This window comes from Apodemus sylvaticus, chromosome 6, assembly GCF_947179515.1.
Source record: "Apodemus sylvaticus chromosome 6, mApoSyl1.1, whole genome shotgun sequence".
NCBI lineage: Eukaryota > Metazoa > Chordata > Mammalia > Rodentia > Muridae > Apodemus > Apodemus sylvaticus.
This window is the reverse complement of record NC_067477.1, coordinates 133,138,125-133,153,455: the sequence shown is the minus strand read 5'-3', so window position 1 is coordinate 133,153,455 and position 15,331 is coordinate 133,138,125. Positions and strand designations below refer to the sequence as shown.

The 15,331-nt window shown below is 38.9% G+C and overlaps 1 protein-coding gene across 4 annotated transcripts in view; it reads right to left on the bottom strand.

Annotated features, from left to right (window-relative positions):
• Nucleotides 1–15,331, bottom strand: part of Camkmt (calmodulin-lysine N-methyltransferase) — a 382,235-nt gene that overhangs the window by 344,746 nt on the left and 22,158 nt on the right. Inside the window, exon 4 of one of the 4 annotated variants that reach the window (XM_052186508.1) lies at nucleotides 908–4,934. The exons of the other annotated variants lie outside the window; for them this stretch is intronic. Coding sequence (XP_052042468.1) covers nucleotides 4,852–4,934 — 83 coding nt within the window. The 3' untranslated portion in view covers nucleotides 908–4,851. Of the gene's footprint in view, nucleotides 1–907; nucleotides 4,935–15,331 lie in introns of those variants that run through there. 4 annotated transcript variants of the gene reach the window in all.

The window sequence follows — 15,331 nt, the reverse complement described above, 5'->3', positions numbered from 1 at the left end:
TCCTAATCAGATTATTAGAGGTGGAAAGCCCACCCCAAGTCTTGGCCACATCTTCTGGTGGCAGCCCACATAAAAAGAAAGACGTGGAAGAAGGAAGCACTTGCTTTTTGCTGGTTTGCCTTCCCTCTCACCAGCAAGTTTATCCTGTTACTGAGGTGTTCCTTCACCTGTGTGAGAACCTACTTCTTTGGGATTCTAACACAGACTAAAGATCAGCAGCTCACCTGGAACCCTCTAGGGCTCTAGCACCATATTGGGACTGCTAAGACACCCAGCCTTGTAGACTGAACTTAGACTCTTGGTCTTTCCATTGTGAGACAGCCATGATTGGATTATGCTGACCACACAACAAGTTGTAAGTCAGTCTAGCAAATCACACTCAGACACACACACACACACACACTCAGACACACACACAACCAGTTGTTCCTTTAGAAAACCCTGACTAATACAGTAATCAACCCCTTTCTGACTGGATTCACGAGTTGCACAGGAGAGGATTCACGCCTGATACTGTACACCTGGTCAAGACCACGCGGCAGGGAGCTCGCAGGCCCGAGCGTTCTCAACCGCTGGTTTTTACTAAGTGGACAAGCTTCAGACGGCCTCCTAAATATTTATATCTACCTCACAGGTGAGTGCTGCTCTCAGCTGTTATCAGAAGATTCTTTTTGCAATGGTGATGATTAATAGAAAGCCAAATGACTTTTTCTCATCCCCAGTGAGTAATTTCTACTCCCGTTTAGGAACAGTCAGTTTCCAGAGCATGAATTCATCCACTTTTCATTCTGAAGAAAAACCATGATTGAATTTATCGCTTGGGTCACCATGCACATCTGCTTTGCTTAAAATCTTTAGTGAAGAGTTTTTAATTATCACAGATGAACTGACACTTGCTTTGTAAATATTTTATTTTTACATTTGAAAGATCTTTATTACATTTTCCCCAAAGCAACACACATTTGAAAGATCAAACAATGCAAAAAGTAATAATTTGAGAATGAGAATGTAACTTTTCTTCTACCCCATCTTTTCAGGAGTCACTTTTTAAAAATTACTCAAATAATTTGATATATATATATATATTCACAGATCTTTCTATATTTACAGTTCCTTTTTATAAAATTACATTACATTACTCAATTCATCTAACAATAATATCTTATGTGACTCTCCAGAATATAACATAAACTCAATTCATGCTTTTAATTGCTACTTAATAATCCGCTGATCTAGATATACCATAGTTTATTCCCACCTGTGATGGAAGGAGAGCAGTGAGAATGTCGCCAGTTATTCTCCTCACGAATCCCAGTAACCCTACAATTACCATCCGTGTGTGTTACACGCTGGAGGAGAATCCCAGTAATCCTACAATTACCATCCGTGTGTGTTACACGCTGGAGGACAGACACCAAAGAATGGGCCTGCCAGGTTAGAGGGATGGAAATGATAGTGAGATCTTCTAAGCCTTGTATTTGGAAAAATATTTTAGGATATACAAAAATAACCAGGATAGGAACTAATGAACCCTAATTTACTTATCATTCAGTCTAACAGCTGCCAATCTTCAAGACTCCCCTTTTCCTCCTATTTAGGAAATTTAAACAAATCTCATTTTAGTTCTCCTTATTAATGCCTTTAAAACTTTATCAAAGGCCTTTGGAACATGAGTTATATAGTAACTACCTTCATTTTGATGCTCTTAGTATTTCACAGAAAGCCTTTCTAAAGTCACCCATAGTACTCCCTTCCAGCTTCCACTAAGCTCTTTGCAGTGGAGAAACAGAATCAACGCATCCAAGACAGTAGAAAAAAAAGACACGAAAAAAATCCTCCTAAAAGCATAAAGACCTTGAGAAGGAACAATGTCGGGAGAGCACAGAGGTATATTAAGTGACAGAGGCACAAAGGGAAGAAAGCAGGAACATTAAGTAGATTTTAAAAGCTAGCATTAGCAGGTAGGAGAAGTACTTAAGGGATTGCTGGTGGTCTGAGTGGGAAATTTAAGCAAAGAAAGCAATTCATGAGGAATAGGGCACGCCATTTGAATGTATTTTAGAACCAGTGGCTTAAAATACATTGCACTGATCAAAACCTAGATGAATAGCCACTTAGTGCTCTGCCAGTGAAAGATATTTGGAGGGAAAATATCGCCAAGATGTAAGAAAAATGACAATTATTTCTTTTTAAATATGAGTAAACTGCCACTTAAAGAGTACAGAATGTGTGTAATATACACATAAAATGTGTGTAATATACACATAAAATGTGTGTAATATACACATACATGTGAGATGATACAAATGTGTTTTTGTTCCTAGAAAAGGAACACCATGAAATGAAGCTTCGAATTCACTAGAGACAAAGGCTATTTAAAGGAATTACAAAGTAAACTATCATATATGAACATGTTAGAGATGTGTTAAAGAATCATGGCCTATCACTTCCTGGCCTTTTAGCAAATATTGAGTAAAAATCCATATAATATAATTATTTAAATATTTTTCCTTTTTGGATATTAATTTCAATAACCCATAATACTTACTGAGTATTCTCTATATGCTAAGCAATTTTGTATACATACACAAACAAGACTGTAAGACTCATATGATCTGACTGATTTACACACAATTATAATACAATATATTTTGATGAACTTCAATTTTCTACATTTATTTATTTTGAAGGTATGTCTCTGTATATGCACACATACATGAATATTGAGGTGTATGTGGGGAGGTCAGAGGTTGACTTGCTAGAGTTGGTTGTCTCCTGTCATGTGGATTCCAGAGACTGAAATTAGGTCATGAGTGCCCAGACTCACTGGCCCGTCTGACCAGCCCCCATGTCAGTGAATTTCAAATTTGAGGAAAACAGGCAGACACAGAACGTGGGCTTCTACTCAGCGGAGTCCATAAAGGCCTCATAAAGTAGGTAAATGACACTTAAATTGAACCTTGAGAGCTACAGAATTTAGAAGCAAACAATCTCTAAAGCCTGTAGAAAGCTTGGTTAATACCTTAAAACTGGAAATATTTTTTCTAATACAGATTTAACAAGAAGACTATGTAGTCTACTTAAAAGTAAATATAAAATATCCACTAAACAGCCAACACAGTTTAAAAATAGAACCAGGCCAGAATTTTAGAACACTGGGGAGAAGATTCTACAAGGTACCATAGGAGAATTAACAGGTTTCATTTAAAAGAGAGGTGGGGGAGAAAGAGAATTGGAGAGAATTAAAATAACATTCAGCTTACCATGTTCTAGAAAGTACAGCGCAGTTCTGAAAAGAAAACCATTTGCACTGCAATCATTTTATATCCAACCAAAGTATCAAGATGGGTGCTACATTAAATTATTAGATAATTATATGAGACTGGAATATGTGTATCTATATGCGATAAAGATGGTGAACATGAAATTTCTACATATTAACATCTAGAAAGCTAAACCAGCTCAAGAGGAACACACAAGCACACAGACATCGGGGGCTTCCTCAGGAATAGCCCAACCAGATGCCCCTACACAGAAACCTACTGTCAACAGTTGGAGTATCACTGTAGTTTCTGGTTTCATACAACTGAAGATGACCATTTTAAAAAGCTTCAATAAGAAAGGCAGAAGCCAAAGAAAAAATGTAAAGTAACTTGCAGGGGATGTCTAAACAGACATGCAACCAGGAAATAATGAAAGTAACGCTAAGGGTTGGGGACACTGGAAAAACAATACCCAAAAGAGTCAGTCACACTTTAGAAGGCATAAACATAAAAATGAAAAATATTAACCTAAGAGTTGGAAGATAAAAAAAAGTTGTGCAAGTATCCAAGAGTAAACACATAGTAGAATGGTTATAAATCAGAAGATAATTGAAAAATGACCTTTCCTGAGTATGCTGTTTAAAAGTAAAAGTTACGATGGCAACAGTGATGAAAACAGAAGAGAAAAGCACCAAAGAAATCCTTAAAAACATTTCTCAGAGCTAAAAGCATCATGTGTAAAGTCAGTGTCCACTAAACAGTCAACATAGGGTCTGAAATAGAACCATGACAGATTCTATCACACAGGACCCACAGGAGAAAAACACATTTCATTTTTTTTAAAGTGGGTGTGGAGAGAAGGAATTAAAATAGCATTCAGCTTATCAATTTCTAGAAAGTTCAGTGCATTGCTGTGCAGTTCTGAGGAGAAAGTCATTTGAAATTTGATCACTTTCTATCCAACCATCGTTTGTCACCAAACCTCAAAAAATAAATAAATTACCGGCATATCGCCAAGCCTCAAGAAAATTACTTCCCCTTACATTTGTATGAAGCTACTGAAATTTATAATTGTACAAGATGGCAAGTTAACCTAAGGGAATAATTTATGATTGATACCCAATGCAAAAAAGAGAAGCAATGAATCCTCAGAGGACAGTAGAAGAATCAAGATATTCAAGGTTTGTAACAGGCCTACAGACAGAGGTCGGAGGCTTCAGGAAAAACCTTTGGTCCGTGAAACAGATGCTCTACCTGGAGATATTTTAACTGAAAATGTATTAGGCCTTCAAATGTGCAAATAAAATCATGCCCTAGGATATTGCATGCATGCTACTGAAGTTCTTCTGCCGTGAGATACGTTGAAGCACTCTGGCCAGTATTAGCTGAGTGGCTCTTCAGTGGTGAAGCAATGTGGTTATTTTACATGTTTTTTTTAAAGCTGTTTGCTGGTCAGATTTAAACATAATTCACAGAAATCATCCAAGTACCTGGATGCATCAAACACTGAGACTGATCCAGATTTAATACAGAAGTTTCTTCAACAGATGTAGAAAGAATGTGTTATTCCTTTGCAGCAGCAGCTCAGTCAAAGTGGAGAGATCATGTGAGCACTGAAATGCAGGACAGCAATGAGAGGACTTAACAAACATCTGCGCTTCCTTTTCCAATCTATAAGTAAGATAAGAAACAGCAAATGAAACTGAGTTAACTATCTGATGGATTATATATGAAATGTTTATATACATATTCACAAAAATGCAAACATGCACACACATACTCACCAATGCTTAAATTTTCTTTTGTTGCTCTTCTGTAGCTCTATATTAATTTTCAATTTTATTTTAAAATTATGGTTCACAAGTTTAACTCAATCCAGCATATTTTAAAAAAATGTTTTCTTTAAAATACTTGGATGTCATAAAATATTTGTAATATTAGCTTATATTTGTTAAATAAAATAATATAAATATTTGTTGATAGATCTTGATAATTTCAGATAATATATAGACAATATTTTCCAAAGGTTATTAACATACCTAACTAAAAAAGATATCACCAAAACTTATTTACAAGTATTTTATTTCCTTGACTTCAGTAAACAAAATGACTAATGAAAGTTTACTACTCTTAGGGAGAAAAATAACCTGAAAAATAAACAAAATAAATGTGTCTTAAAGGCTTTCAAATCTATAGGAAACAATGATCGTTGCAAACTCAAATGACTACCGGTCAGAGAAAGAGTAAAAGAAAGAATGTGGTCTCTCCAAATAATGCAAATTCTATGCTTAAGCTTAGAACTTGATCACTAAATTATATGCACTCTGTACAAGAAACTGAAAACCTACAACAGCATATGAATTCTTTCTACTTTAACATCTCAGCTATTGTTTTTAATTACTGCATTACTTATACAAAATATATGTTCCAAATTCAGTTTCTATTCATTTAGGGGCCTATATTTTCTATAAAATTTAGACCTAAACTTAGCTACTATATAGAACAATAAATCAAATTTAAAAAAGAATTTACAGGGCTGGAGAGATGGCTCAGTGGTTAAGAACACTGACTACTTTTCCAAAGGTCCTGAGTTCATTTCCCAGGAACCACATGGTGGCTCACAACTATCTGTAATGGGATCTGATACCCTCTTCTGGTGTGTCTGAAGACAGTGATGGTATGTATGCTCACATACATAAAATAAATAAATATTTTTTAAAAAGATTTATTGCCAGACAGTGGTGGTGCACGCCTTTGATCCTAGCACTTGAGAGGCAGAGACAGGTGGATTTCTGAGTTCGAGGCCAGCCTGGTCTACAGAGTGAGTTCCAGGACAGTCAGGGCTATACAGAGAAACCCTGTCTTAAAAAACAAAACAAAACAAAAAAACAAAAAAAAATGGATTTATTTACATGCAACTAAAGATTCAAACAAATTAACGCATACTGAATATCCCTTCAGCCAGGTCCTCTTCAAGGTACCATGGCAAAATAAAAATACAAGCCTAGCTGTAAATGATACATATAACCTTCCAATATTTCTAACCTTGGCTTCTGGATACACACAGAAAATGAACCATCCAAAGTGGGCCCTGTTTTATAATGAGGCACTGTTTTATATATATATGTATATATATATATATATATATATATATATATATATGTATATATATATATATATATATATATATATATATATATATATATATGATGCTGGGCACAACTATGACAATGACAGATTACCAAGGTTGTATAGTCAGCCTTCTTCATTAAAGAACCTGACTGGCTTTATCTGTCTTCGCACTCCAGACGGTCCACCCCAGGCTCCCACCCTCCGGGCCACAGCATCCCTTGGCAGGTTTGCTCCATGTTTTATGAGAGAAAATGGAGGGAGAGGTAGTGAAATGACTGAGCTGGAGTCATCTAGGGTTTTCCTGCATGGTCAGCTTATATTTAGCAGGTCCAGGACCAATAGCAACATGCAATGGCAGGAGATGGGCGGGCCAAAGGAGAACTGTGCCACCTTTGTGTCACTTGACAATGTTCTCACTGAAAGGACAGCCTCTGAGGCAAAGCCACAGGTTTTACACACGGTGCACAAATCCCCTGCAATCAGTGACACTGAATTTTCATTTTAGAGAAAAATAAGAACTAAGCTAAATATATGGCACATAGTTGAATGCTAAATTGCAAATTACAAATCTGTAGAAAGAGAAAACAGAAAGCTCAAAAATGGGTAATAGGACTTAAGGCCTGCCTCCTCGCTACACACTTCACCTCATTCCAATCTCCTTTTAAAGGAGCCAGAGAAGAGAACTTGTAGTTTTCATAACGATTTCGCTTTTCTTAGTTGTGTGTAGTAACAATCCACCAACCCCCACTACGTTCTAAATAAAATATTCAAATAAAAATGACACAGTCCAAGATTAAGCAAAATACTTTTGTTCTTAATTCTGAATTCCACCACACCTTTCAGTCAAAGATTAAGTTATATCAACTGTCAGAGATTCCAATGGCAATGACAGGAAAGCCTGGCCTTTGACATCCTAGAGGAACAAAGGCTTCAGACACACCATGTGGCCACTGCCTACTGGGACACTCCAACTGCTCCAGTATGCTCCAGCGAGCGGGGTGAGAGTGCAGACGTCTACGATATACACAACCTGTCCACATTCTCAGACTCAGGCACGTGGACAGCATGATGTGAATCTTCATTCCTTCCCACCTCCCCAGGACTCAGCTCAAATATTCAGATTAAAGGTTGAGTGACGAGAGTGGAGGGAGGAAGGCAAGGCACATGTATCCGTCAGTGCAGTCAACCATTAACACTTTGTTCACATCAAGAATTCATAACATGGTACAATATACCCAGGCCACACAAATGCCCACACATCTACAGCAACGGAAAGGCTGCCCGAGACCGGAACGACATTGCTGAAGACATGAATATTCTTTTAGTTGCTCTCTGTGTGGTGTTATGTACGCAATTTTAAACTATCACTATGGCCATAAACTTGAGGCATGCCTTGGAGGAAAGCCTACGTCAGAACTCAAGTCACAATCACTACTGTGTAATTATTGCAAAAAGCAGCACTTCAAGAAAGAGAAAGGAAGAAAAAGTGGACATTTACTTTAACACTATTAAAGGAAAACGCACAGTCTCTCCTTACTGACCTCACTCCCCAAATCCCTACTCCATTAGAATGTCAGCTACCTCTCAGAAACCCCAGAGAGCCCATTTTCCAGTGACCTTTCCTCAGCATCCTCTGAGACAATCCACCGCTCACATTCTTTTCCCTATGTTGAAGTTATTTTCTGTCCCTCAAGTTAGCACTGCAGTTTTCTGTTCTCATCGTGAACTTTAAAACCCACTTCTCACCATGGTAGGGAGATGAACCCTTGGAGAAATGCAGGAGAAGGGCTCTAAGTTCCTGGGTGGTCGCTCGCCAAGCCTGTAAGCTACAGGTCTTACTCTGCCCATCCACTGCCCACCTCCTAAGAAGGTACTGACAACACAGCTGATAAACACTGTAAGGAGTGGGGAAAGAAATGGAAGCTAGTTAGAAGAGAGGGCAGAAGGAATACTACTCTGCATTTGCTGGGAGAGTGGGACGGCCAGTATATCCTAGTAGCATATGGTAAGAACTATCCCTCTAGATCCTCGGAGTAGACAGGATACCTTTCAATACTGTCTCACTGACCAGAACACAAGGGTCTAGGAAGGAGCAACCTTCATTTAGTCGTAGAACACTGACTTCTATTTTCTTATTTTATTTTAAAAAGATTTATTTATTTATTTTATTTATATAAGTACACTGTAGCTGTTTTCAGACACACCAGAAGAGGGTGTCAGATCCCATTACAGATGATTGTGAGCCACCATGTGGTTGCTGGGAATTGAACTCACGACCTCTGGAAGAGCAGTCAATGTTCTTAACCACTGAGCCATTTCTCCAGACCCCTGCCTTCTATTTTCAAAGACAAATGCTCTAACTCCAAGTTTCAAATAGAAAGAGGGGAAAAAATGTTATAAAGAAACATCTAAATGCTTCTTCCAACTCCCTGGCATTTCAAATGAAAATGTAAAAAGTTCATTTAAAAAGTGGTTTCTTCTAAACGTCCCTTGCCTGGTGAACCCTGACATCAAATGTGAAGGGTTCTGTGTGGCTTGGGCCACGCTTGCCCAGCATTGAGCCAAAAGAAAAGCCTGTTCCCTGAGCCCTGGAGCGAAGCCTATGCCGGGCCCCAGCAGGCCCTGCTGCAGCCTCCCATCTCCCAGCCACTGCCTGGCCATGCATCCTAAACACCAGAGCACAGAGAATCCTATGACTTCAGTTTCCAAAAGAACTTAGAAAGTTTGCCTAAAACTAATTACCCTGTGACTTTAACCCTTTGTACTCCCCGCCCTAATGTAAGATTGTTGCTTTGATTTTTGAGTTCTTGAAAATATATTGAAAGATACTGACATCTGACATACCGTGAGCCTCTCAGAGAAAACAAAGCATTATCTGCTTTTTGCCTGGTAAAATGCGTTGCCTCCTTATCCTAAACAATTTGAGATTTTTATCACAGCTTTCAAAGATAAATACTTCACTTGGAAGTTAAAGAATACGTTTTTAAAATGAAAGCAATGTTCTTTTCTTCCTAGCTGTAAAAGTAATATATATCATAAAAATTCAAACAGTTCTGGAAAGCATAATGAAGAAAATGCAAATTCCTCATAATCCCAACAAAGCACTGATCACGGACCACAGCTGTCACCATCATAGTTACTTAGATGCACTCGCTGTAGGTGTGCGGACTTCACAGAAGTACATCTGGACCTGGGAGATGCCTCCTGAGCACGGGTTTGATTACAGAACCCGTGTTAAAAGACCAGGTGGAGTGGGACAAACGTGATCTTAGCACTGGAAAGGAGGGACGGAAGGGCTGCCAGTAGCCTCACTGGTGAGCTCTTAGCCAGTGAGAGACAGCTTCAAAAGAGGTAGAGGTTTTCCTAAGGATGTGGATGGCATCCAAAATTGTCTTCTGTCCTTCTCTGCCGGTCTTTTCTCCCTGTCTGTCTCCCTGTCTGTCTCCCTCTCTCTGTTTGTCTCTTTCTCTGTCTGTCTGTCTCTCTCTCTCTCTCTCTCACACACACACACACACATGTAAGTAAATTGACCACATTTATTGTACTTTTTCTTATCTACTTATTTATGAATATGGGCATTTTGTCTGCATGTACATCTGCACATCAAAAGAGGGCGTCAGATCCCATGGGACTATAGTTAAAGACAGTTGTAAGCTGACATAGGTGCTGGGAATTGAACTCAGGACCTCTGGAAGAGCACTCAGTGCTCTTAACCACTGAGCCATGTCTCTTTTAACTCAGGATGTTTCATTGAGTGTAGTAACTATACAGTAGCCCACTGTGTGGAGGAACCATAATTAACAAGGCTCCTACATTAAATGTCTATACTCACTGCGCTACAGTGTATCCCTTTACTAATTGCTTAATATAATAGTTGCACTGTTTTTCAGAAAGGGAATAATCAGAAACTAAACACTTAAAACTGTCAAAGAAGCTGCCAGACTGGCTCTGTAACAGTGCACTGTTGCTTGCAGGCCTGGAGCTGGCCTTTCCACTGCTGATCTGAAAGCTCTCTCCAGAGACCACACTTCTGTCAGCATACACTTCACAAGTATCAACCTCCTGTGCATCACTTACATTCCAGCTTCTTGATGACGCCTTTTGAACGAAGTGTCCTAAACTGCTAGTCAACCTATTTATAATCTTGAAATCCCATGGATTTAGATTACATTTAGAGAGCATCCCTGTCTCGATACAACAAAAGTATTCATCTGCAGTATACAGGAATGTCAGTTTCCAATTAAGCATCTTATCCGACTTAAACTTATGTTGCTATAAAATAAAGGTTTTGTTATTTTTTAACTCCTCATTAAGTATTCTCAAAAGAAAAATCAATCCTTTCCCATCACTGATACTCTACCTTGGTCATATGAGTCCCCGGTGCTGAGGTCTGGGAGAACTGCCTCTTCTTTATAAAAAGACATACTGTGTTAATACACAAATGCCTTACTCTTAGTTACATATAATTCAACAGTGCATTGCACATAACAAGCAATGGGAAATCTTTAGAAAGGAAACACACTTCCTTCCTTGTATGGTTTTCTAATAACCAGAAAACTAGAAAATTTCAAGAATGAGAGCAAGACAGGGTTTCTCTGTATAGCCCTGGCTGTCCTGGAACTCACTTTGTAGATCAGGCTGGCCTCAAACTCAGAAATCCGCCTGCCTCTACCTCCCAAGTGCTGGGATTAAAGTCATGCATCACCACTGCCCGGCTTGGGCAAGAGGATTTCTGAGTTCAAGGCCAGCCTGGTCTACAGAGTGAGTTCCAGGACAGTTGGGGATACATAGAGAAACTTTGTATCAAAGTCAAAAAAGAAAAAGGTTAGAGAATGAAGCATACACCACCATTAATCAAAAATGCAGTAGTTAAAATCATAGTCTTAGCATCTGCTGTGTTTATCACAATACAAAGTAGCTAGTGTTTCAGAAGAGTGAGTATTTGTTCAAAGGCTCCCTGGGGATTACACAACAAATAACTAAATCAATCTTACTTTAAAATAGAACAGTGAATGACCCTTAAAAGCCCAAGTTTTCTCACTTCTAAATTAAACTATTAAAATATATGTGTATATTTGCACAGAAATACAAAGTATGGGTGGATACCGGTCACAAGAAATACATGTAAACATATATACTGCTATGTAATTCACAACAGGAATTATGTCTGTGTTTACATACTGTTCATATGGAGCGCGATCACGATGGCTGCGCCCTCAGCTCTGAATGGATAGCAAGCAGAAGAGAATACAGCAGCACACACAGAGCGCAGACATTCAGTTCAGGCATTATCACCCGCCCAGCAGAAACTGCCTGGGAAGGCAGGGCAAGGGGTCAGCTAGAGTTTCTGACCCAGCTTTCTATTTCCCATTGATGAGCTTCCTGTGCTGACCTTGTGGCTTCCGGTTTCCACCGTAAGCAGCTTATCTGCTGGGATACACAGCAGCCTCTGTTGGAAACAGCTCACCTTCTAGCTCCTCTCGAGGGCACACTGCCTTGCTCTTCTCTTCCCTTGGTCGCCACGGAATAAGGGATCCGGCCCACCCCGGACAAGGGGTTTGGGTCTGAAGCAGAGGATCAGCCCGACACACGACAATGTGCCAATACAATGTACATTACACATGTGTGCTTTGTAATGTGTTATAGGCATACAATGCATTTATATATTATATATGTAGCATTGATCTCTATAGATTTCTTGTATATAAACATTTATAACTATATAAAACATACCTTTATTTGAATAAGAAAACATTTTTTAATTAAGCCTCATATTCTGAAGCTTTGGAATTCTGCAAATAGTAAATACTCTATATAACAGTATAATAATGTAACAGGAAAACTAAAAATTTAGACTGTATTTCCATAATTTTCCCTTTAGTTTCTCTAAGGTAGGTGAAAAATATATATATAAATTTTAATAAGAATCTTTCCTCTAGTAACACTTGATTGCTAGTCTAAAAGATACCAGTTCACATCCTAAAGCAATCCTGCAGTACACAAGCAGAGAGAACCGGGGAGAGGCTAGAGCTGTGTGCATTAAAAGCTCAGCTGTGTCCAACAATTCATGCGGGGAAGATTGCCACTGTCACAGGCGAAGGATGGGAGAAGAGGTTCAAACACGTTCAGGAAGTCATGAGACATCTACAAATCACAGGGTCCTATGAGAGCCCAGGCAGAAGAGGTGAAAACTTGAAAGAACAGCAGGAGGGGTTTTACTAATGTAGTCTCCAAGATGAAGCTACAACATTAGTCAAAACTTCTAACTGACACTAAAATATTGCAATGATATATAACAACTACTGGCTTATATACATTAGAAATAACAGAGATATAATAATATATTATATATATATATATACATTTACATGTCTACATTTATAGAATTGTTTCTGAATTTTCATTATTTCTATATTCCTAGTTAGTGCAGTATTATTAAATTTTATATATTACCTATGTGGTATATATGTTCTGTGTATATGCAATAAATTATATGAGAAATATTGATGTATCTGTTCAGGCTATGAAAACATAGTACACTTCAAAAACATGTAAGGGAAACTATTATATTCCCAAGCACATAGGGGATATTGTAAACCAAATAACTGTTATAGTTGCTTTGACATCCAAATTTGTTATCAACTAAGATGAGAAGAATCACATCTTCAAAAACAATTTGGGGCCATACATGGTGGTATAGGCCTTTAGTCCCAGAAGTCAGGAGGCAGAAGCAGGAGACCCTCCGAGAATCAAGGCCAGTATGTTCTACCTGGTGACTTCCAGGACAGCTGGAACTACAAAGAAACACCCTGTGTCCAAATAAATAAATAAATCATTTCAGAAGAAGAAAGAGACAACTTTAGAGAAACAGCATGATGAGCTTCTCTGAGCAGAAGTCAAGGGGCCTAGCAGAAAAGGGATTCTTCCCCCAGGGAGAACAAAAGCAGGAGATCCACTGCAGAGCTGTCACACACACACACACACACACACACACACACACACACACACCCGCTGCTAACCAGGGAGATCCACGCAGCAGCGCTGTCATACACACATGGGACTCCGCTAACCAGGTGTCAGCGGAAGTGACCCTCACTGGAGATGACGCCTGCTGACTGTCACCTTTCCCTAGCCCGGGCAATGGCACCTCTTCTAGGCACCAAGGGGCAGTAGTACATACATTCTCCCTGCAGAGCAGCTCGGGCATCTTAGGAAGGATGTTCTCGAGAAGTGAGGACAAACAGGTAAGCCTATCTGTGGGAAGCTTGGTTTTAAAGCAGCTAGCTTTCCACAAAGCAAAATGTCGGGTCCTAAAGCAGTAAGTCAGTGTGCAGAAATGATTAGTTCTGCACGACACGCTTGTTTCTTTCTGGAACTACGAGTCAAACCTTGGTATTGGTAAAATGTCGGCAAACACTAGGACTAAGCCATCCCATATCCAGCCCATGAAAATCTATCTTAATTTCTTCTCATATCATTGAAAAGAAGTCAAGTAGTAAAATACATCTCAAGGTCGTAATCCATTTTAAGGTTTACAAACAAAATATAAATAACAAAAGCCAGTATAAGAATATTTTCTTTTCCAATATAAGAGGAAATAAGTAATTAGATATTTCAATTACTTCCCTAAATTGGGAGGACTTTTCCATATTGTTTTGGAAATTCTGGAAATCTCTCAAATCGTAAATGAGTCTAACCATTACTTCATTTTTACATTTAAGATGGATGGCTCCATTGCATGAGGAGTGCATTGACTGAGCACATCGGCAGAATTTGATGAGCCTGGAGTGTTTTAATTATTTCTCTGTTATTAAGTAATAGTAAGCTGAAGGACCTACGTGACTGTGCTCACCATGTCTACCATTAGGCACCTCTCTCCTCACTGTACCTCCCTTTACAGACTACTGTGCCAGTTCTATAGGAACCGACACTCCTACACATCTCTTCAAGCCCCATGAGGGTTGGGAGATCAGAACTTTACTTAAAATAGAAAAACTGACATTTCAGCATTTCAAGCAAAAACAAAATAAATTCAAAGATAATAAAAGCTTTTTATCTTAATGATAAGCAAATATATTGAATATATTAGAAATGAATCAATGGAAGTATACAAACATGTCCTTAAGTGTTTATACAATGAAAGCTTACAGTTAATCCTGGCTTTACACTGTGCTTTGAAACAGAATCATGCTTGTGGTGCCCTCTGCTGGGCCTCCCGCTCACAAAGTCAACCTAGCAACACTAATAAAATCCAATCAAACTTATGTATCATGTGAAAAATTATTTTTTTTGTCTATGAACATTTTTAAATGATTATATAAAAGCTTAGCTAGTATTTACTTTAATGAGACTTTATATAATTATCTATAAATGGAATTTCAATAGCTATTCCTCATAAACTAAAGAGCAAATACAGTCACGTATTTAAGAGTAAATATAGTCATGTAAATCATATACGTATATATGAAGTGGAACTAGAACTATCTGGGGACAAAGGGAGCAGGGGGGGAGGCGCAGGAGGAAGATGGGCGGGAGGACGAAGGCCAATGTACTCCACATAGAATATTTGCATCACAAAGGAGGATGTTGCACATGGTGACTGAGAGAGGAAGCACTGGCCACACAATCAATCACCTGGGCTCCCATCCCAGGTCATGTAAAGGGCAGGAGGGTGTGGTGCCATGTCTAACTCTTCCTAGAGCAGCGGGTAGCCAGCCTGGCTACATGGCCAAGACCAAGAGACCTTGCCTCAGAGAATAGGTAGAGAACAGAGGAAGGCCGCTGACCTCAGCCTCAGGCCTCCACACACATGCATAGACACATACAACCACCCACATGAACACACATGCACAGCTGCCCATACCACCCAGACCCTCACATGCCAAAAAAAAGTCTTAAGCCACCTTGTTTTGTTACTGTATCTGTCACTTGACCAT